General features: G+C 42.3%; 1 protein-coding gene across 2 annotated transcripts in view; it reads right to left on the reverse strand.

Moving 5' to 3' along the window:
- Positions 1–23,921, reverse strand: part of LOC140725233 (serine/threonine-protein kinase PAK 4-like) — a 143,653-nt gene that overhangs the window by 55,128 nt on the left and 64,604 nt on the right. The window contains exons 2-4 of one of the 2 annotated variants that reach the window (XM_073040414.1): positions 15,514–16,144; positions 12,485–12,726; positions 8,148–8,807 (exon numbers count right to left, since the gene is read on the reverse strand). In XM_073040414.1, coding sequence (XP_072896515.1) covers positions 8,148–8,807; positions 12,485–12,726; positions 15,514–15,583 — 972 coding nt within the window. In that variant the 5' untranslated portion in view covers positions 15,584–16,144. Of the gene's footprint in view, positions 1–8,147; positions 8,808–9,738; positions 9,782–12,484; positions 12,727–15,513; positions 16,145–23,921 lie in introns of those variants that run through there. The other variant, XM_073040415.1, reaches the window with a different exon arrangement.

Raw genomic sequence — 23,921 nt, forward strand, 5'->3', positions numbered from 1 at the left:
AAGCCAGGAAATTTGTTGTTTTGCAGCAGCATATTGTAGTACATAATAATAGCAACTATAAATTAGAATAAGTATATATTTAAAAATGTTAATTAAATACTGTAAGTAACCATCATTTGTATAAGGAGGATAAGGAGGTGACCTTATAAAGCTTTACAAAATCATGAGGGGTAGTCAAGGTGAACGGTCACTGACTTTTTCCCAGGATAGAGGAGTCTAAATCTAGGATGCACAAGTGTAAGGTACGTTTGAAAGGGGGCCTGAGAGGCAAGTTTTTCCACACAGATGGCGATGGGTATGTGGGTTAAGAAGCCAGCGGACTCAGGTACAATTACAACATCTAATTGGACAGGTGCATAATTTGGGGGATATAGGTCAAAGACACGCACGTGGGATCAGCTCAGATAGACAACTCAGTCAGCATGGATAAGTCGCTCTGGAGGATCTGCTTCAGGGTTGTATGACTTCATAATCTACAATACTGTGCAAAAGTCCTAGGCAAACGTATGTACTGTGCCTCAGGCTACATCCACACTAGACCGGATAATTTTGAGAATGCCAGTTTCGCGTAAAAACAATAGGCATCCACACTAAGCGTTTTTGAAAACATCTCTATCCACACTGAAACGGTGAATCTCCTCCTACTGCACATGCACAGGACACATCTACCGATAACAAGCCACACGTTTGGTGTGGAATCTCGCCGTGAAAGTGCGCGTTTGTGCAGTTACAGACCAGAAAAACTTAAACAACGGGCAACTGTTGGCTCCCGCGCAGGAGAACTTAAAAAGTAAAAAAAACCGGGGGGGGGGGGGACGCTGGGAATCCAGCTCCCTCGTAAAAAGTAATGAAATAGTGTTTAAATGAAGAAGAGTTAACAAATACCTACTAGAAACTATTTATAAGCAACTCAGGATTATCTTTAGATATGGCTCCTAAACTGAAACAGAAGGAAGCTACTACTTCGAAGACTGCGCAAATCGGCGGGGAAGAGTATTAATTGGGAGTAGAGACATTAATTTTTTTTTTCTCCATTAATATATTTTCTTTTTTTTGCGGGGGAGCTGGAGGAGCTCCTGATCGATGGCTGCGGTTTTCACGTGTACAATCATGGCGATTGCCATGACCCATAAAATGGGGGGGGGGGAATGTTGTGTTCTTTTTACTCACAACATTAGTGGGGGGGGTATTTTGTTTTTTTTATATATTAGCTATCTTTCTTCTATTTTTCTTCTTTTTTGCCTGGAGATGGTTGGGGAGAGACTCATAGCAACATGGAGAATTTGATGTTCCCAAGGTATGAATGATTAATTTACTTAATTTTTAAAGTTTTAATGTTAATGGAATTAATGGACCTGTGAAAAGAAAAAGAGTTTTAACATATATTAAGAAAATGAAAGGAGATATAGCTTTTTTACAAGAAACACATTTAACAGAAACAGAACATAAATTAAAGAGAGATTGGGTTGGAAATATAATTGCAGCTTCATTTAATTCAAAATCGAGAGGAGTTGCAATTTTGGTTAATAAATCTTTACCAATTAAAATACAAAATGTAATAATTGATTCTGTGGGGAGATATGTGATTATACATTGTCAAATATTTTCAGAATTATGGACTTTTATGAACATTTATGCACCAAATGAAAATGATGCAAAATTCATACAAGAAGTTTTTTTGAACTTGGCTGATGCACATGATAAAATATTAATAGGTGGCGATTTAAATTTTTGTTTAGATCCAGTTTTGGATAGGTCAACTAAAGTTGTTACAAAATCAAAAGTAACAAAACTAACTTTATCATTAATGAAAGATTTAACCTGATTGATATATGGAGAAAAATTAATCCAAGAGAAAGAGATTATTCATTTTATTCAAATAGACATAAAACTTACTCAAGGATTGATTTTTTTATTATCAAAAAATATTCAAGATAGAGTGAAAAGTGTGGAATATAAAGCAAGAATACTGTCAGATCATTCCCCTTTGATAATGACAATGATAATGATGGATAAGGAGTAATCGATCTATAGATGGAGATTTAATTCAATTTTATTAAAACATCAAGATTTTTGTGATTTTATGAAAAAACAAATTCAATTTTTTTGGATACAAATCTACATTCAGTTGAGGATAAAATTGTATTATGGGAAGCAATGAAAGCATATTTAAGGGGTCAGATTATAAATTATACATCTAAAATTAAGAAGGAATATGCAGCAGAAATAGATCAATTGGAAAAAGATATCATAAAGTTAGAAAAAGAATCTCAAAGATATATGACAGAAGAAAAACGAAGACAACTTGTTATTAAAAAAACTACAATATAATACACTCCAGACATATCATACAGAAAAAGTAATTATGAGAACTAAACAGAAATATTACGAATTAGGTGAAAGATCACATAAAATTTTTGCTTGGCAGTTGAAAACAGAACAGGCTTCTAAAACAATAAATGCAATTAGAACAAGTGTAAATAAGGTTACTTATAAGCCTTTAGAAATTAATGAAACTTTTAAAAAATTTTATACTGAACTATATCAATCAGAATCACAAAATAAGATTGCTGAGATAGATAAATTTTTATCACAAATAACCCTTCCAAAATTAAATTTGGAAGAACAGAAAGGATTAGATATGCCCTTTACATTAAAAGAGGTTGAAGAAGCTTTAGGATCACTTCAGAGTAATAAATCCCCAGGAGAAGATGGTTTTCCTCCTGAATTTTATAAAAAAAAATTAAAGATTTATTAATTCCTCCTTTTATGGAATTAATATACCAAGTGGAAAGAATGCATAAACTCCCACAATCTTTTTTAACAGCGATCATAACTGTATTGCCAAAAAAAGATAGAGATCCTTTAAAACCAACATCATATAGGCCTATTTCTTTGTTGAATACAGATTATAAAATACTAGCAAAAATTTTATCTAATAGAATATCTAAATATTTACCAAAATTAATACATATGGACCAAACAGGTTTTATTAAAAACAGACAATCAATGGATAATATAACCCGGTTACTTAGTATAATTCATTTGGCACAAAAAAGAGAGGAAATGAGTGTGGCAGTTGCTTTAGATGCAGAAAAAGCATTTGATAGATTGGAATGGGATTTTTTATTTAAGGTATTGGAAAAATATGAGTTAGGAAAATCTCTTATACAATAGATTAAAACTTTAAATACTAATCCTCAAGCTAAAGTAGTTACAAATGGTCAGATTTCAACACCATTTTGCTTAACGAGGTCAACTAGACAAGGCTGCCCATTATCACCTGCTTTATTTGTATTGGCAATAGAACCATTAGCTGAATTAATTAGAACAGATTCAGACATTGGGGGTTTTAGAGTTAATCAAGAAGAATATAAGATTAATTTATTTGCTGATGATGTTTTGATTTATTTAACAAACCCATTGCAATCTTTTCAAAGATTATCTTTTAGATTGGAAGAATATGGGAAAGTATCAGGGTATAAAGTAAATTGGGATAAAAGTGAAATTTTACCCCTTACCAAAGGAAATTATAATCAATGTCAATTAGTAACTCAATTTTGATGGTCAATAAATGGGATAAAATATTTAGCTATTAGAGTTGATAATGATGTAAAAAATTTATATAAACAAAATTATTTGCCATTATTAAAAAAAATAAAAAAGGATCTTGATAAATGGATGATGTTACCAATAGCATTAATAGGTAGAGTTAATGCTGTAAAAATGAATATATTTCCTAGATTGCAATATTTGTTTCAAACTCTACCAATACAATTACCTCAGAAGTTTTTTCAAGAACTGAATAAATATGTAAGGAAATTTCTTTGGAAAGGAAAGATGTCAAGAATATCATTGGAAAAATTGACATGTAAATTTGATTTAGGAGGGTTACAACTTCCAAATTTTAAGAATTATTATAAAGCAAATCAACTTAGATTTATTGCGTCTTTTTTTGATGAAGAGAAACCGGCATGGATTAGAATAGAATTAGATAAGATAGGAGAAAACATACCAGAAGATTTTATATATAAATGGGAATCCAAATGGATACGGGAAAAAATAGAATCTCCTATATTAAGACACTTGATTGATTTATGGAATAAGGTAAATATGGATGATGAGATAAAGAAATCTTTATTAGCAAAAAGAACTTTAATTCAAAATAGGCTTATTCCTTTTACAATGGATAATAAACTTTTACATAATTGGTTCCAAAAGGGGATTAAATATATAGGTGATTGTTTTGAAGGAGGTATATTGATGTTGTTTGATCAATTAAAAAATAAATATAAAATATCAAATAACACTCTTTTCTGTTATTTTCAATTAAAAGCTTATTTACGAGAAAAGCTGGGTCAAACAATGTTGATACCAAAACCTAGTGAAATAGAAATATTAATTCAAAATGGAAAAATTAAAAAATTTACATCTTGTATGTATAATTTGATTCAAAAACAGACAATTAAATCAGGAATTCATAAATCAAGACAAAAATGGGAATCTGATTTGAATGTTAAAATTGATGGAAAAAACTGGTCAAGATTATGTTCTGATAGTATGAGAAATACAATAAATGTTTGACTTAGATTAATACAATATTTTTTACATCAATTATATATAACACCACAGAAAATAAATAGATTAAATTCAAATATGTCTGACCAATGTTTTCGATGTTATCAAGAAATTGGTACTTTTTTACATTCTACTTGGTCTTGTTTTAAAATTCAACCATTTTGGATAAATTTAAGACTTTTATTGGAATAGATTACTGGAGTACAACTCCCACATAGTCCACTATTATTTTTATTAGGAGACATTGAAGGGACAGTACCGAAACTTAAATTGAATAAGTATCAGAAAAAAATTATAAAAATTGCACTGGCATTAGCTAAAAAAGTTATCGCAGTTACTTGGAAATCTGATTTATATTTAACTCTGGATCGTTGGAATAATGAAATACATAGTTGTATTCCACTTGAAAAAATTACATACAATCTAAGAAATGAATATGATATATTTTTGAAAATTTGGTTCCCATACTTACAAAAGATAGGATTAAATACATAGGTCCTTTGAAGATAAAATTATAAAGTAATGGGGGAAAGTAAAAATAAATATTAAAATTATTTTGAACTCTATGGAGCATGTGGGGATCCTCCGATATCCAGGCAATCTTTCTCTTCTTTCCTTTTTTTTTCTTTCTTTAGATAAGGGTTAAGGGGAGGGAGGGTTAAGGGGAGGGGGAGGGTTAATATTATTTTTCTTACTATTTTATATCACATTTATTCTTTGTAATTTCTAAAATTTAATAAATAAATAAATAAATTTTAAAAGTTTAAAAAAAACAAATACTGGAGCGTACGGCGGCAGCCGACAGGGAGTTCATGGACAGATTGACCCGGCTGATGACGTACATTGAAAAACTGACTAACACTGTTGCATTAATAAAGCACCTTGTTAAATGTATAAAACATGTCTGCATCAGTGTTATCTTGTATTTCCATACAATGTTACATTAGGCTGTTACACATCTATTGTCAGAGAAGTACTTGCATAAATAGGTAAACCACCTTCATACGAGCAAGGACAGAAAACAGGGCAAAGTGAGTATACTTATTTATTCAGTAAGTTATGGGTCAAAGTATTTGGTGAGTACATTTCTAACTCTTCTGGCTTCAGTCTCGTTGCCATCTGTTCTGAAATTGTTAGGTTGCGTTCAGGAAAACAATGAAATAGCGTGCTGCTGTCTGACAGCGTTTTCAAAAGTCTCTGGTTACTCCATCCACACTGATCTGGCATTTTCAAAAATACACACTTTGGAGAGCGTTTCTGAAAAGCTCCAGTTTCGGGGAATGAAAACACCGTTTTAGTGTGGACGGAGGGTAAAAACGAAGAGAAAAAGCTTCAGTTACAGATTTATCCGGTGTAGTGTGGACGTAACCTAAGACTTTGAATAATACTGTACTTGTCAATGTAGAGCAAAGCACAAAGTTCACTGCAGATGCTGTGGTCAAATCAAGACATACAAACAAGCTGGATGAACTCAGCAGGTCGGGCAGCATCCGTTGAAAGGAGCAGTCAACGTTTCGGGCCGAGACCCTTCATCAGGACTAAAGAAGGAGGGGGCAGGGGCCCTATAAAGAAGGTGGGGGAGGGTGGAAAACCAATCAGGAAAGATCAAGGGGTGGGGGAGGGGAAGCAGGAATCTAAGGGGAAAGCACTATGGATAGTAGAAGAAGGCAGAGTCATGAGAGGTGATAGGCAGCTAGAAGAGGAGACAGAGTGAAGGTGGGATGGGGGAAGGGAGAGGGAGGGAATTACCGGAAGTTGGAGCATTTGATGTTCATACCAAGGGGCTGGAGACTACCCAGACAGTATATGAGATGTTCCTCCAACCGAAGTTTGGCCTCATCATGGCAGTAGAGGAGGCCACGTATGGACATAGCCCTCCCCCACCCCTTGATCTTTCCTCTGATTGGTTTTCCACCCTCTCCCCACCTTCTTTATAGGGCCCCTGCCCCCTCCTTCAGTCCTGACAAAGGGTCTCGACCCGAAACGTTGACTGCTTCTTTCAACAGATGCTGCCTGACCTGCTGAGTTCATCCAGCTTTTTTGTACGTCTAGAGCAGAGCACGTTTGTAAATCTGGCAGGAGCAAAGAATGTTGGAATTGGTGAGGGTGGAGTGCCATGGGAGGGTGTGGGACAGGTGGCAGAGAAGGAGTGCCAGAGGCAGGGGTGGTGTGGGTGCAGGTACACCCAGTCCTGAGACACCAGGCAAAGTCATATGATTCCAAACAATTGGTGTATTAATCATTACAGAATGTCCCTCTGGTGCTTCCCATTCCATCCCCTCTCCTTTCCCCATTTCCCAACCATGATCCCCCTCTCCCTGTCCCCTTCCCACTCACAGTGCACAATAGAGACTTTTGCGCAGTACTGTACCAAATTAAATTCTTTTGCTTAGTAGTAACATCCTTCTGACTACATTGTCGAGAAATGCCTTGACGTATTTCCTGCATTAGGTGTCCTGTTGCCAACATGAATGTCACTTCCTGCAGCAATGTGTCCCTCCTTTGCCCTGATCATTTCCTGTTTCCACATTTCAGCTTCAAACATCATCTACTTGCCTACATTCTCTTCAGTTTTTCTGGGCTAGGTTATTTCCCTACTTATCTCAGAGAAATGTAACAAATACATAAAAATGGGCAAAGATGGATCGAGCAAACAGCGACTTGAAGTATATCTCTCTGAGATATATTTTTCTAGTTGCTGCTTCCTATATACATGTTTAGCCATTTTTAATGTATTTGTTACATCTCATGCCACAGAGTATAATTCACTGCATTCAACTTAATCTCTCATTTACCTGCGCACTTGACAAACCTATCCCCTTTGGCAGAATTCTGCAAGTTGCTACACCCTCCTAATTTGGCAAAATTGCAAATGTTCCTGGGAAGTGGCCAACAGCACACTAGCCAGCGTCTCTGAAGGTGAAGGCATTTTGCAGTCTGCAGCAATTGGTTACAGCCGAACAGCCTGTACAAACATCCACCTCCTGCTCCCACGGCTTCACGTGACCCGGTCTGAGGGGCCAAGCAAGTGCTACACCTTGTCCAAGGGTGACCTTGCAAGCTAGCGGAGGGAAGGAATGTCTTACACCTCCTTTGGTAGAGACGTATCTCCACCCTGCCAATTACAATGTTTAAAAGTTGTTTGGAAAGGCATGCGGATAGAAAAGTAGAAGGATACTTGAGCAAATGAAATTGGTTCGCTAGCTATCATGATTAACATGGGCTAAAGAGTCTGCTTTTGTGCTGTACAACGCTACAATGTTCTTCAGCAAACATATTGATAAACCTGCTGGGATTCAAAATAATGCTTCAAATTTATGAAGATTAGCAGATACTTCATATTCAGTTTGCTGTGGAACAGATTAAAACTCCCAGTTACTTAACTACTTATGCAGGGTGCCACACACTAAACTACCACAATCAATTCCTGTGTTAATGGCCAATAAATAGAAAGTAAGAGACTTCAGCTTGTGAATATCTGTGTCTCAAATAGAAGGATTGCCCCCACAGTGCAGATTGCTACACTGAGACTAAAAGTACAAAGTACTAAGGTTCTTGCAGACCCATACCTGATTCTTGCTAGCTGAGGTGACTCTTGCTGAAGTGCCGAGTGAGAGGTCCGCTGATTCGTTTGCCCGAGGGGAAGTGCCCCAGGTGGAAGCCTGATCTCTTGACTGCTTCGGGCTGGACTGAATGAAAAAGCAGCTAATGGGTCTCCAGCCAATACTGTTTCTTCTCCTTGGTTTTGTTCCCTGTGGAGAGTCTGGTCCAAAGGCACTTCTGTCTGGTGGGTTGACAGAGTTCCCTGGTTGAGGTGCAAGACTTTGTACATTATTGAAAGACTCTGTTCTCTGCCGTTCATATTCCAGTGAGGGGATGGTCAGGTTCTGGGTTAATTTGGTCCCGTGAATCCCACCATCATTCTGTTGCAAATGTGAACTCTTTGGCAGATGGAGCCTAGCCGTGAGACTTCCATTCTCCCCTTTACAACATCTTTCCTGATCTCTGGAGAGATTACTGCTCCAACGTCCCGTATAACTTGCATGCTTTAGCAGCATTTCTTGAGTGTCACCTTCCTTGAATCCCCTCAGTGGCCACTCTTTCCTTTGGGAAAAGCAAATGGTATTTCTTCGTAAAGAGTTGGATCCTGTAAACGAGAGCTCCCTCAGATCGGACAGCAGCCCTGTGAGGTAACTATTCATTGCTGGTACACTTCCACGGACGATAGGCTGTGCAATGAAACAGACAATTTAAGTAATACAAAGATAGAAATATACACTGTAAGATCAAAGGGCACGATATAGTTTGTATTTCACACATTTTCTTACATCAGGCGATTTGCTCAAAAACAGCTTACTGCAGAGTCACAACGTTCGCCAGAGATCAGGCTCAAACCTGGATCACTGGAGCTGGAAGGAGGAAGCTCCAATTTACCTGGCAAGTATGACCAACCGGGGTCTGGACAAAACACAAGCACTCCACTTACAGTTAAAGACCATAGCTAATTAGCAAGCAAGAATGAGTAGTACAGCAAAGGAACATGTTATTTCTTGTGCTTTACACTGCTTTGTTTGGATGAATTCAGGTGACTATCAATGAGATTATGCAGCCTATGGAGGAACGCAACATGAATTTCACAATACTAGCAACACATTACACAGACTGTTCATTTAATGGCTACGTTATATTACCCTTTTACAAACATAACCACTGTTTCACTCTTCGCACTCCACTACCAACTAGGCTAACTTGTTTTCTCTCTTTCTCCATTCCAATGTAAGGACTTTAGCCCACAGACCTGCTGAGTTATTCCAACACTTTCTGCTTTTACTTCAGAAGCACACAGGACTTCAGACAAGAATAGATCGGACCTGCACTCCATGCACTGACACTTACCTACACCTTCAAATACCTGATCACCATGCCAACTATATACATTCTTCAAACTTGCACCTATACTCAGAGTCCTGCCGAAGGGTCTCGGCCCAAACTGTCGACTGTTCCATAGATGCTGCCTGGCCTGCTGAGTTCCTCCAGCATTGCTCAGATTTCCAGCATCTGCAGATTCTCTCTTGTCTGTGACCTATTCTTAAACACTGACCGCTCTGCACTCACTCCCCCAGTCACACACTGCCTTCAGAATAAAAGTAAGACATTTACTTCACCAATGCTACTTAATCACAATCTGCCTCCTGGACTACCGAGCTCAGGACACACACTGAGTAATGAGGTGCCAGCACTTCACTATCTCCCCAGTCCTTGCCTAATCTTCACACCACAGGCATGAAACAGGGAAAAGAAACCAAATGAATCACTGCAGACTTTTGGGATGCACCAAATAAGGAAAAAAAGACTTTTCCAAGGAAGAAGAACTCTCATTAACACAATCAACACAAGCAACACACTCAAACACTGAATTTCAGAACAGCAGTGGGGAAACCATCAGCTCATCAACTCATCCAGCATTTACCAGCACTTAGTCCGTAGCTTTCTATGCCTTGAAGATCCAAGTGCTAACCCAGATGTTTCTTAAATGCTGTGAGTTTACCTTCCTTTTCATCATCTTCTTAAGCAGTGTGTTTCAGATTGCAGCCTTACTCTAAATAGGGAAGAAAGTTCTTCCTCAAATCTCCCTCAAACCTGTTACATTTTAAACCTACCCACTGCCCCCCCAACTCTGACATGGAGGAAGGCTTTTTATGACCTACCCTATCCATGCCTCTCATTATTTTTGTACATCCCTATTAGGTCACTACTTTGCTCCACTGAAAACCGACAGCTGAAACACTCCATCCCAGGCAGAATCCTGGAGAACCTCCTCTGTACCTTCACCAGGACGATCAACATCTTTCCTATAGTATTGTAACCACAATATTCTAGCTGCATTCTAAGCAAGGTTTTATAAAGCTGTACCAAGACATTCCTGCTCTGCTGTTCTGTATCCCAGCTAATAAAGGCAAGCATCCCATATGTCTACTTCACCGTCTTGTCCGTGCTACCACCTTCAGGGATCTTTGGAACCTGTACAAAAAACATACATGGGCTGCTGTTGGATGAAGTCGAGGGTGCTCATATCAAAGACAGAGTCTTAGTTGAGGATGTCCATGTTCCTTCTAGCCAATACTCACTGGGCCTCAATCCTGGATGTTCACCTCCATTCTAAGCCGTCAGTTGGGTAGGGCCGTGGATGTTTACAGTGTAGGTGGCTTTGACGATGCACAGCATGTTGTTGAACCTTCTACCCACTGTCCAATGACCACTGGATTGCCAGTGCCTGAGTAGGCTCAGTGTTCAGGTGGCTGTAGAGCTGCTACTGTTCACTGACAGATGGGGAAGTTCTAGTCCAGAGATGTTGTATGTTTGCAGTAAACTAGCTCTTGGATTTCCTGGTCAGATGGCAATGAGGAGGCATATAGGAGACAGACAGATCAGCTGGCTGAGTGGCTTCACAATAACAACCTCACACTCAATGTCAGCAAGACCAAGGAATTAATTATGGACTTCAGAAAAGGGAAATGCGGAGAATACACACCAGTCCTCATTGAGGGGCCAGCGGTAGAAAGGGTGAGCAGCTTCAGGTTCCCGGGCACCAACATCTCAGATTCTATTCTGTACATTGATACATGGAGGAGGCATGCCAGGAGCTTGATTGTGTTTTCCATTAGCAGCTTGAGGAGATTTGATACATCCCACAGACTCATGCAAACTACACCAGATGTACAATGGAGAGCATTCTGACTGGTCCTGGAGACTCCACCGCACAGGGTCACAAGAGGCTGCAGAGCATTTTCCAGACTCAGCCAGCTCCATCACTGACACAACCCTCCCACCATCGAGGACATTTTCTCGAGGCAGTACCTCAGGAAAGTGGCATCCATCATTAAGGACCCTCACCATCTGGAACATGTTCTCTTCTCATTACTACCATCAGAGAGGAGGTAAAGGAGCTGAAGAGTATCACTCATGACTTAGGAACACGTTCTTCCCCTCCACCGTCAGATGTCTGAATGGTCCATGAACGATCCTCATTATCCCTCTTGAGCACTGTTTACTTGCTTGTAACCTATCGTAATTTTTATGATTTGCACTGCATTGCAGTTGATAAGTAACAAATCTCATGTGTGGCTTTGGATTTCCAGCATCTGCAGAATTTCTCGTGTTTATGAATAACGAGCAAGTGTTGATGTACTATTCATAAATCTAAAGGTGAAAGAGAAGAAGGTGTTCTTGAGTCATTGAGTGGCTGTTTTTAGGTTGCTGTAGTTCATTCGTGATGGTAGTAGTGAGAACGGGGCATGTCCCGGCTGGAGATGGACGGCCACCCACCTGAGGCAGCACTTTTTGAAGATGTCCTTGATGGTGGGAGGGTTGTGCCCATGATGGAGGTGGCTGAGTCTACAGCCCTCCGCAGTCTCTTGCAATCCTACACATTGGAGCCTCCAGACCAGGTTGAGATGCATCCACTCAAAATACACCCCACTGTATATCTGCATATGTAAGAGTGACATACCAAATCTCCTCAAACTTCTGATGGAGCTGCTGGTGTGCCTTCTCCATGACGGCATCAACGTGCTGGGGGCCCAGGAGAGATTCTCGAAGATGTTGACCCCAGGAACCTGAAGCTGCTCACCCTTTCCTCTGTTGACCCCTCAATGTGGATCAGTGTTAGTTCTCCTGACTTCTCCTTCCTGAAGTCCACAATCAATTCCCTGCTCTTGCTATCACTGAATGCAAGGATGTTGTTGAAATACCACTCAACCAGACAATGCTCCATCCACATCCACAGAATCTCAGCCCTTCAACGTGGGCTGCTCTCACCCTCAGTATCTATAGACATCGGCCTCAATACCCTTCGCCCACAGTCCCAGAGACCAATTACCCCCCACACACAGTAAGCATAAATTACCTTTAATGGTGCCACATCCTCAGACATAACTATGGAGTGATCTTCCAGAGGTTTTGGCTGCTTTACATCATCCGCCAGCAGCCCCTGCCACTGCTTGGGAAGCCCAATAAATTTCTGGCATTGTGGGTCAAAGGAGGTGTGGACCCTGTGCTGGAAGTTGACGGGAGCTGAAATTTCCAGTTGACGGGCTTTCCGTTTCTTCCACATTTCGAGCTGATGAAGCAGAGCTTCGGGAAACAAACCTGCCGCAAGAGAGAGAGAGAAAGCAAAGAAAACCACGTGTCTGGAGGCAGGGACAAGCTGGGGCTGGGACAGAAAACTCAGGTGATCACATTCCTCACATCTGACTGCAGCCAATGGGAAACACAAGCACAGAGTAAGATCTTGTAGGGACCTGTAACAAACGGTGGATGTCAGCGCACAAATAATCAGACAAGCAGCTTTCAGGCTCCGAACTGAAGGAACTGCAAAGCTGCAAATGGACTAGACCAAAGAGGTGACACACTACAAGGGACCTCCCGAATCTGCTGGTAAACTCTCAGGGAAACCCCATAAGTACGGACACCATCCTGGAAATATGGACACGTTAGCGGCATAGACAGATATAATTATTCAGTTACACAGCGTGGAAAACAAACCCTCTGGCTCGACTCATCCATGTTGGCTAAGTTGCCTACCTGAGCGAGTCCACTCCCTCAAAACCTTTCCAACGAAGTCTCCTATCCAAATGTCTTTTAAGTATTATAACCGTACCCTCCTCTAACCACTTCCTCTGGCAACTCGCTCCATATATCCACCACTCACTGTCTGAAAAAGTTTTCCCTCAAGTCCCTTTTAAATCTTTCCCCTCTCATTTTTAAGCTACGCCTTCCAGTCCTGGACTCCACTACCCTCGGAGAAAAGACTGTGGCCAATTCACCTTATCTACGCCCCCAAATGTTTTTATAAATCTCCATGAGGTTGCACTTCAGTCTCCAATACTCCAGAGGAGAAGAAGTCCCAACTCATTCAGCCTCTTCCCATAAATTGAACCCTCCAGTGTCAGTAACATCTTCATCAATCACTTCTGCATCCTTTCCAGTTTAATTACATCTTCCTGAAGCAGGGTGACCAGAACACAATAGCTCAAATGTGGCTACAAGGTTTGTGTGATTGTAACGTGACATCCCAACTCCTGTTCTCAGTGACAGACTGACGAAGGCCAGCATGCCAAATGCCTTCTTCACCATCCTGTCTACCTGGATTGCCACTTTCAAGGTACTATGCACCTGCACCCTCTATGATTTGCTGTGTAAGTCCTACCCTGCTTTTCCTTACCAAAATGCAGCTCCTGGTATTTATCTGAATTAAACTCCATCTGTCGTTTCTTGGCCCATTTTCCCAGCTGATCCAGATCCCATTGTAATCTAATTCACTGTCCACTATATCACAAATTTTAATGCCATGCGCAAAATTACTAACTATGCATCCCACATTCTCATCCGAATCATTACTATAGATGACAATTATTAGGCAGAAGGGTTTAGTTTATTTGGCCATTTGATTACGAACTGGATCAGCACAACATCTTGGATATCATGTTTCAATGTATAGTTTTGGTCACCCTGTTATGGGAAAGATGTGGTTAAACTGGAAAGAATGCAGTGAAGATTTATGAGGACGTTGCCGGGACTAACAGGCAGAGTACCTAGGGTAGAGAAGTCCAAAAGAGGGGAGTATAGATTTAAAAGGGACCTGAGGACAATTTTTTCATGCAGTGTGTGATGAATGAGCTGCCAGAGGAAGTGTCTGAGGCGGGTACAGTAGTAGGCTTTAAGGAGGTTTGGTGCATTGAGGGGTGGAGCTTGGAAGCAAATGGGACAAAAGCAGGAAACTTGGACTAGCTGGGTTTGCATGGGCTGATTGAGCCAAAGAACCTGCATTCATGCTGTACTGGTCTATGACTATATAAAATCAGCCAGTCTCAAATATTCTCTTGGGAAGCCCTCCACCCCTTTAACACAGACACACTCCCAGGAACCCCTCCTAGACACTGACACAATCCAAGGGACCCCCGGTACAAACAGACACCATCCCACTATAGGAATGGTTAACTGGTCGCCCCTTTATAGGAGGATGTTGAGGCTTTGGAGAGGGTGCAGAAGAGATTTACCAAGACGCTGCCTGGTCTAGAGGGCATGTGCTATAAGGAGATGCTGGACAAACTTGGGCTGTTTTCTTCGAAGTGGTGGAGGCTGAGGGAACACGAAGGAAGTACATAAAATTACAAGAGGCATAGACAGACATCTTTTACCCAAGATTGAAATGTCTAATACTAGAGGACATACATTTAAGATGAGGTGGGACAAGTTCAAAGGAGACGTGCAAAAACGTTTTTTTTTTTACAGAGAGATTGGTGGGTGCCTGGAATACACCTCCTGGGGTGGTTGGGGGGTAAGTATGACAGAGGCATTCAAAAGGCTCTTAGATAGCACGTGGATGTGCAGAGAATGGAGGGATATGGACATTGCACAGGCAGAATGGGTTCATTTAGTTACGTATTTAATTACTAGTTTAACTAGTCTGGAACAGCATCCTGGGCCAAAGGGCCTGTGAATGTGCTGTATGTACTATGCCAGAAAGCGATGTGCTGATAGCTGAGTTCAGAACACAATTGATGGACGACTAGAGTTGCAGTATTACCGGCCCCTGCCAACCGGCCCCTGCCAACCGGCCCCTCATTACTCCTGCCCCACAACCCTTGCCTCATCCTCACCGCTGACCTTCCCCACAGCTACGTTCTAACCCTGCAGCCTCTCATGAAACAACTACAGAGGTTTCCCTTTGTCTACATTGTCTTACCCTTGGCAAACAAGGCAAGCAGAGTTTTGCAAAACTCCTGCAGACTGCAGCACAGGTATTTAGTTTGGCCGGAACTTAAAGCCCAGCCTCCCACAACCCCAAACTGCACTCACATCACTTCGGAATCAAGCACTAAAATTTTTCTCTCATTTGCAACGGAATTCAGAGCAAAGAGAAAGTTTACTTACCACCTAACAGTAGGTTATAAGAGTGTGCTCTGGGTGTGTGTGGAAGGCCCACTTTGCTGGCTTGCAGCATGTCTCTGCTTGTTCAAACACTCAGGCAGTGGAGCTTACACTCAGGTGCGATGGCTTGGCAACGGATTCGCCCATGAGTAGTTTCTTTGCAAGCTGTATTTGCCTTTTCTTCAACCGTGCAGAGTCAACTGGAGTTGTTGCAGTTGTGAATGGGTTGGTCAGAATCTCTCCCGTCAGATCTCCTCACTCTTCAGCACACCAGGGCCCACTCCCCCAAGGCCATTTGGAATTTGTAAGGGTATACAGTCAGGATATTCAACAACAAGGGGTGCCACACCTGAACTGAAACCCTCTTAAATTAACGCCTGCATGCTTCAGCATTCCAGTGGATGATGTTGCAACCTTAGACAAAGAGGTACTGGGCCCAACACAGTGTTCCAAGAAATGAAACTCCAGTCACTTCATGGCTTCAAGCCACTACAGGGTAGGTATATTGTAAAGCTGATTCGCAAGGGTTTAATTTTAAAGATTTGTAGTAGGACGTTCCCAGGCATTGTTTCAAGGGCTGCTCACTGCCGTGTAACTCTGGAAACAGGGCAACGTGCAGTAATAGAGGAGAGCACTATACCAAAAATAAAATGCAGGAAGGAAAGCAGAAAATTATAAACATTTCCTGCATTCAGACAATAATTTGATTCTAATTCTTCTCATTGTTTGTCGACCGCTAATGTCAAGCTGACTTCATAAATGTTTTCAAGGCATGTTAAAAAGTATCAGTATCTGTTTCAGTAGTAGTTCAGCTACAAAGCCCACTGCTCCTGATTTGTAAACAAGAACCAGTAACTCCCATGGTCAGTCTGGGAAAGGGAGAAGGCTGGGCCTGTTTTCGGTCACCATACAATCTCTACCAAAATCAGCCTTGGCTTAACCCCGGTAATGTCACACTGACCCACAGACAGCTTATTCTCAGTTCCTAGTCACCCCACAATAACCTTGGTCAACTCACACTGAACCCCACAGTGACATTGGTCACCTTACAGAGACTGTGGCCACTTCACATTGACCCTCCACAGTCACCTTGGTCAACTCACACTGACCATGAATATGCCACAGTCATCCTCTGGGGGAGCCTCAACATAAAGGGGTGTCCTTCTAGAACAGAGATGAAGAGGAATTTCTTTAGCCAGAGAGTGGTGAATCTGTGGAATTCTTTGCCACAGGCAGCAGTAGAGGCCAAGTCTTTATGTATATTTAAGACAGAGGTTGATAGACTCTTGATTAATCAGGGCATGAAGGGATATGTGGGTGGGGGGGCGGGGGAGGCAGGAGTTTTGGGGCTGAGAGGAAAAATGGATCAGCCATGATTGAATGGTGGAGCAGACTCAATGGGCCAAATTGCTTAATTCTGCTCCTTTATCTTGTGATCTTATGGTCTTATCACCAACTTCATGTGTGCATGAGCGTGTACCCACAAAAACATTCTGAACCTTGCAGAAACCCTGATGAAAGGCCACTGCAAGAGCAAAGAGGTAACTCTGGACTAAAGTTGGAATCACAGATGGTCAGCTGTGGCAAGTCTCGCACAATATGACTTCCTCCAGGCTTGATCGGTCAGCGTAACTCGCAACGACCCCTCCCTCCCAGATGAGCTCGGTGTCTTTAAAGCAAGCTTTGATAGGGAGAACAGCCACACAAGCTCCTGCTTTTCCAGGTGAGCCAGTAATGGTTTCCCAGTACAATGAGATGGACCCTTGACCTCACAATCCATCTCGTTATGGCCTTGCACTTTCCTGTGCACCTGCTTTGCATTTACTCTGCAGCTATTACACTTTATTGTGAATACTGTTATTACTTTACCTTGCACCACCTCAATGCACTGTGATCAAAACAAGCTCAGTACATACAACAATAATAAACCAATTCCAATAACTTCGGTCCCTGAGGATGACATCCAAGCAACCTTCAAGAGAATGAATCCACAAAAGACATTTGGTCCAGATGGTATACATGGTTGAGTACTAAAGGTCAGTGTGGACCTATAGACAAACTTCAGCAGACGTGTGGTGGAGAGTTCATTGGCTGGCTGCATTACAGCCTGATATAGAAACACCAATATGCTTGAATGGAACTCTTACAAAAATTAGTGGATGTGGCCGAGTCCACCACAGGTAAAGCCCTTGCTGCCGTTGAGTACATTTACATCGAGCAGTATCATATGAAAGCAGCAAATACCATCAGGAACACCCACCACCCAGGACATGCTCTCCTCTCACTGCTGCCATCAGGAAGAAAGTACAGGAGCCTCAGGACTCAAACCACCAGCTTCAGGAACAGTAATAACCCATCAACCATCAGAGGGGATAACAGCCCCATCACAGAACTGTCCCTACAACCTATGAGCTCACTTTCAAGGCCTTTTCATCTCATGTTCTCAATATTTATTGCTAATTTATTTATTATTTTTTCTTCTTCTTTTGTTTTTGCACATTGGTTGTCTGCCCTATTGGGTGCATTGATTCTAAAGTTCAAAGTTCAAAATAAATTTCATTATCAAAATACATATATGTCACCATGTACAACTCTGAGATTCATTTTCTTGTGGGCATGCTCAATGAATCTATAGAATAATAACCATGGTCAGGGCATCAAAGGACATAGCAAAAAGGCAGATGTTTGAAGTTGAATAGGATCAGCCATGATGGAAAGGCGGAACAGACTCAATGGGCTGAATGGACTAATTCTGTTCCTATGACTTATTGCCTTATAACAGAATCAATGAAAGTCTGGCCATCCAGAGTGTAGAAGACAAGGAAACTACGCAAATACAAGTAGAAATAAATAGCAATAAATAATGAGAATGTGAGATGAGGAGAATCCTTGAAAGTGAGTCCATAGGTTGTGGGAACATTTCAACGATGGGGTAGGTGAAGTTGAGTGAAGTTATCCCCTTTGCTCAGCAACCCAATAGTTCAGGGGTAGTAACTCTTCTTGAACCTGGTGGTACGAATCCTGAGGCTCCTGTACCTTCTTCCTTATGGCAGCAGTGAGAAGACCTGGGTGGTGGGGAATGGCTGCTGTTCTCTTACCACATTTGATATAGATGAATTTGAATTGACTTTATTACTTACATCCTTCATATACATGAGGAGAAAAACCTTTACCTTACATGTCCATCTAAATGTGCAATGTGCAATTTATAGTAATTTATAATAAATAGTATATACGACAGGATAGTCAATATACATACATATATATGTGTGTATATGTGTATGTGTATATATCTGTGTGTGTGTTATACAGTAATATATATTACTGTATAACATAGAAATACAGTTGAGTCAGCATGAGTTAATCAGTCTGATGGCCTGGTGGAAGAAGCTGTCCCAGAGCCTGTTGGCCCTGGCTTTTATGCTGCGGTACCGTCTCCTGGATGGTAGCAGCTGGAACAGTTTGTGGTTGGGGTGACTTGGGTCCTTCAGACCCTTTTTACACACCTGTCCTTGTAAATGTCCTGAATAGATGGAAGTTTACATCTACGGATGCGCTGGGCTGTCCGCACCACTCTCTGCAGAGTCCTGTGATTGAGGCAAGTACAGTTCCCATACCAGGCAGTGATGCAGCCAGTATGGATGCTCTCAATTGTGCCCCTATAGACAGTTCTTAGGATTTGGGGACTCACACCAAACTTCTTCAACCGTTTGAGGTGAAAGAGGTGCTGTTGTGCCTTTTTCACCACACAGCCGGTATGTGCAGACCATGTGAGATCCTCAGTGATGTTTATGCCAAAGAACTTAAAGCTGTTCACCCTCTCAACCCCAGATCCATTAATGTCAATAGGGACTAGCCTGTCTCCATTCCTCCTGTAGTCCACAACCAGCTCCTTTGTTTTTGCGACATTGAGGGAGAGGTTGTTTTCTTGACACTGCTATGTCAGGGTGATGACTTCTCTGTAGGCTGCCTCATTATTATTTGAGATTAGGCCAATCAGTGTACTGTTGTCAGCAAAGTTAATTAGCAGATTGGAGCTGTGGGTGATGACACAGTCATGGGGGTACAGGGAGTAAAGGAGGAAAATGGTTGGAAAAACTTTACATGTGATAGTCTGGGCTGAATCCACTACTTTTGTAGGATTTTACGTTCAAGGACATTGGTGTTTCCATACCAGATTTTGATCCAGCCAGTCAATATACTCACCACCACAAATCTATAGAAGTTTGCAACAGTTTTAGATGTAACGCTGAATCTCCGCCAACTCATAAGGAGGTAGAGGCACTGCAATGCTTTCTTCATAATTGCACTTACGTGCTGGACCCAGAGCAGATACTCCAAAATAATAACACCTAGGAATTTAAAGTTGCTGACCCTCTCCACCTCTGATGAGGACTGGGTCATGGACCTCTAGTTTCCCTTCCTCAACTCTATAATCAGCTCCTTGGTCTTGCCAACATTGAGTAAAAGGTTGTTGTTATGGCACCACTCGGCCAGATTTAAATTCTCCCTCCTAAATGCTGATTCATCACCATCTTTGGTTTGGCGTGCAACAAACTTGGAACTGTGCTTAGCCACACAGTCATAAGTGTAAAGCAAGGGGCTAAGCACACAACTTTGTGGTGACCCTGTGCTGATGGAGATTGTGGAGGAGATGTTGTTGCCAATCTGAACTGACTGGGTCTACAAGTGAGAAAATCTAGGATCCAATTGACAATGAGATATTGAGGCCAAGGTCTTGGAGCTTATAGATTAGTTTTGAGGGGTTAATGGTATTGAATGCTGAGGTGTAATCGATAAAGATATTTGCACCTTTGCTGTCCAGATGTTCCAAGGTTTTGTGAAGAGCCAATGAGATAGCACCTGCTTTGGACCTGCCTGTTGCTCCGATATGCAAACTGGAGCAAATCCAAGTTGTCTCTCAAACAGGAGCCAATGTGCTTCAACACCAAAACACTTAATCACTGTAGGTGTAAATGCAGCTGGGCAATAGTCAATATGGTCATTAGATTTACTGAGAATGCCGTAAGAAAGCAAATCTCAGGAGTGTTTATAGTGACATATAAATACTTTGATAATAAATTTACTTTCAATTTTGAACACGACCAAATACTGAAGATCTATGTGGACTATCTAGCTGGAGTATCTGTGGTCAAATTCAGTCTGTCTCACTTCTGTGGTATGAGGTTCTCACATGTTTCACAAAGGTGTCTAGTACACCATTGCCCTAGGCGAGTGAGATCACCTGCCTCCATGACTACTGTGCTGTAATTTACATCAACCTCAGTGAAGGGTTGGTTATAGTACGAATCAACCCCTGCCGGAGAGACAGCCTGGATCTGTTCCAGTTTGCCTACCACTACAACAGGTTAACAAAAAATCTCTCTCTTCACTGAGCTCCGGGCCTTCTGGGCAACAAGAACTCATTCATCTGTTTGCTGTTCATCAAATGCAGCTTGGCATTCAACACAAATATCCCACCTACACACAATATCAAACTTCAAAATGTGGGCCGTTGTACCTCCCTCTGCAACAAAACTCAGCAGTGAGGATTGGTAACAACATCTCCTCCTCAGCGATCACTAACACAGGTCTACCTCAAGACTATGTGCTCAGTTCCCCACTCTACGTCTTAAACGCACGTGTTGGCGTGGCTACACACAGAGAATGCCACCTTCAAATACACCAATGACACTAGGGTTGTGGGATGAATCACAGGGCTGATGACTCAGACAGATCACCTGGTTGGGTGGCGCCACAGAAGCAATCTCTTGCTCGGCATCAGAGAAACCAAAGAGCTGATAGTTGTCGTTGGGAAAGGGAAGAACGGCAAATATGTGCTTGCCTGCATTGGGGAGTCAGCACCTTTAAATCCATTGTCCTGGACCCAGCATATAAATGCCAACACAAGTAACATATGCTGGCATCCTCACTCTCTCAGGAGTTCCGACGTGGAACACCCTAATGAACCTCTACAGACACACCATTGAAAGAATCCTGGCTGGCTGCATAGCAGTTAAATGTGCAGGAACATCAGGAGCTGCAGAGAAGAGTGGACCCTGCCCATACACCACAGGTACACCCCCCCTCTCCACTGACAGAATCCACAGGTAAACCCCCCACTGACAGAATCCACAGGTACACCCCCCACTGACAGAATCCACAGGTAAACCCCCCACTGACAGAATCCACAGGTACACCCCCCACTGACAGAATCCACAGGTAAACCCCCCACTGACAGAATCCACAGGTACACCCCCCACTGACAGAATCCACAGGTACACCCCCCACTGATAGAATCCACAGGTACACCCCCCTCTATTGATAGTATTCACAGGTACACCCCCCATTGATAGTATTCACAGGTACACCCCCCTCCATTGATAGTATTCACAGGTACACCCTCCATTGATAGAATCCACAGGTACACCCCCCATTGATAGTATTCACAGGTACACCCCCCCTCCATTGATAGTATCCACAGGTACACCCCCCCTCCATTGATTGTATTCACAGGTACACCCCCCCATTGATAGTATTCACAGGTACACCCTCCATTGATAGAATCCACAGGTACACCCCCCATTGATAGTATTCACAGGTACACCCCCCCTCCATTGATAGTATTCACAGGTACACCCTCCATTGATAGAATCCACAGGTACACCCCCCATTGATAGTATTCACAGGTACACCCCCCCCTCCATTGATAGTATCCACAGGTACACCCCCCCTCCATTGATTGTATTCACAGGTACACCCCCCCTCCATTGATAGTATCCACAGGTACACCCCCCCTCCATTGATTGTATTCACAGGTACACCCCCCCTCCATTGATTGTATTCACAGGTACACCCTCCTCCACTGATTCAATCCACCAGTACGCCCACCCTCCATTGATAGTATTCACAGGTACACCCCCCCCATTAATAGTATCAACAGGTACACCCCCATTGATTGTATTCACAGGTACACCCCCCCACCGTTGATAGAATCCACAGAAAGGCCCCCCATTGATATAATCCACATGCCCCCATTGATAGAATCCAGAGATACCCCCCCATTGATAGTGTCCACAGGTAAACCCCCCCCCACCATTGATAGAATCCACAAGTATACCCCCCATTGATAGTATTCACAGGTTCTCCCCCCCCTCCATTGATAGTATTCACAGGTTCTCCCCCCCTCCATTGATAGAATCCACAGGTACACCCCCCATTGATAGTATTCACAGGTACACCCCCCCCTCCATTGATAGTATTCACAGGTACACCCCCCTCCATTGATAGTATTCACAGGTACACCCCCCATTGATAGTATTCACAGGTACACCCCCCCCCTCCATTGATAGTATTCACAGGTACACCCCCCCTCCACTGATAGAATCCACAGGTACACCCCCCCATCCATTGATAGTATTCACAGGTACACCCCCCCTCCACTGATAGAATCCACAGGTACACCCCCCTCCATTGATAGAATCCACAGGTACACCCCCCCTTCCATTGATAGTATTCACAGGTACACCCCCCATTGATAGTATTCACAGGTACACCCCCCCTCCATTGATAGAATCCACAGGTACACCCCCCCTCCATTGATAGAATCCACAGGTACACCCCCCATTGATAGTATTCACAGGTACACCCCCCCCCTCCATTGATAGTATTCACAGGTACACCCCCCCCCTCCATTGATAGTATTCACAGGTACACCCCCCTTCATTGATAGTATTCACAGGTACACCCCCCTCCACTGATAGAATCCACAGGTACACCCCCCCTCCATTGATTGTATTCACAGGTACACCCCCCTCCATTGATTGTATTCACAGGTACACCCCCCCCTCCACTGATAGAATCCACAGGTACACCCCCCATTGATAGTATTCACAGGTACACCCCCCTCCACTGATAGTATTCACAGGTACACCCCCCCTCCACTGATAGAATCCACAGGAACACCCCCCATTGATAGTATTCACAGGTACACACCCCTCCACTGATAGAATCCACAGGTACACCCCCCATTGATAGTATTCACAGGTACACCCCCCTCCATTGATAGAATCCACAGGTACAACCCCCCTCTATTGATAGTATTCACAGGTACACCGCCCCTCCATTGATAGTATCAACAGGTACACCCCCATTGATAGTATTCACAGCTTCTCCCCCCATTGATAGTATTCACAGGTACACACCCCCTCCATTTATAGTATTCACAGCTTCTCCCCCCATTGATAGTATTCACAGGTACACACCCCCTCCATTAATAGTATCAACAGGTACACCCCCCATTGATAGTATTCACAGGTACATCCCCCATTGATAGTATTCACAGGTTCACCCCCCCTCCATTGATAGTATTCACAGGTACACCCCCCCCCATTAATAGTATCAACAGGTAC

Source organism: Hemitrygon akajei, chromosome 3 (assembly GCF_048418815.1).
Source record: "Hemitrygon akajei chromosome 3, sHemAka1.3, whole genome shotgun sequence".
In the NCBI taxonomy this organism is placed as follows: domain Eukaryota; kingdom Metazoa; phylum Chordata; class Chondrichthyes; order Myliobatiformes; family Dasyatidae; genus Hemitrygon; species Hemitrygon akajei.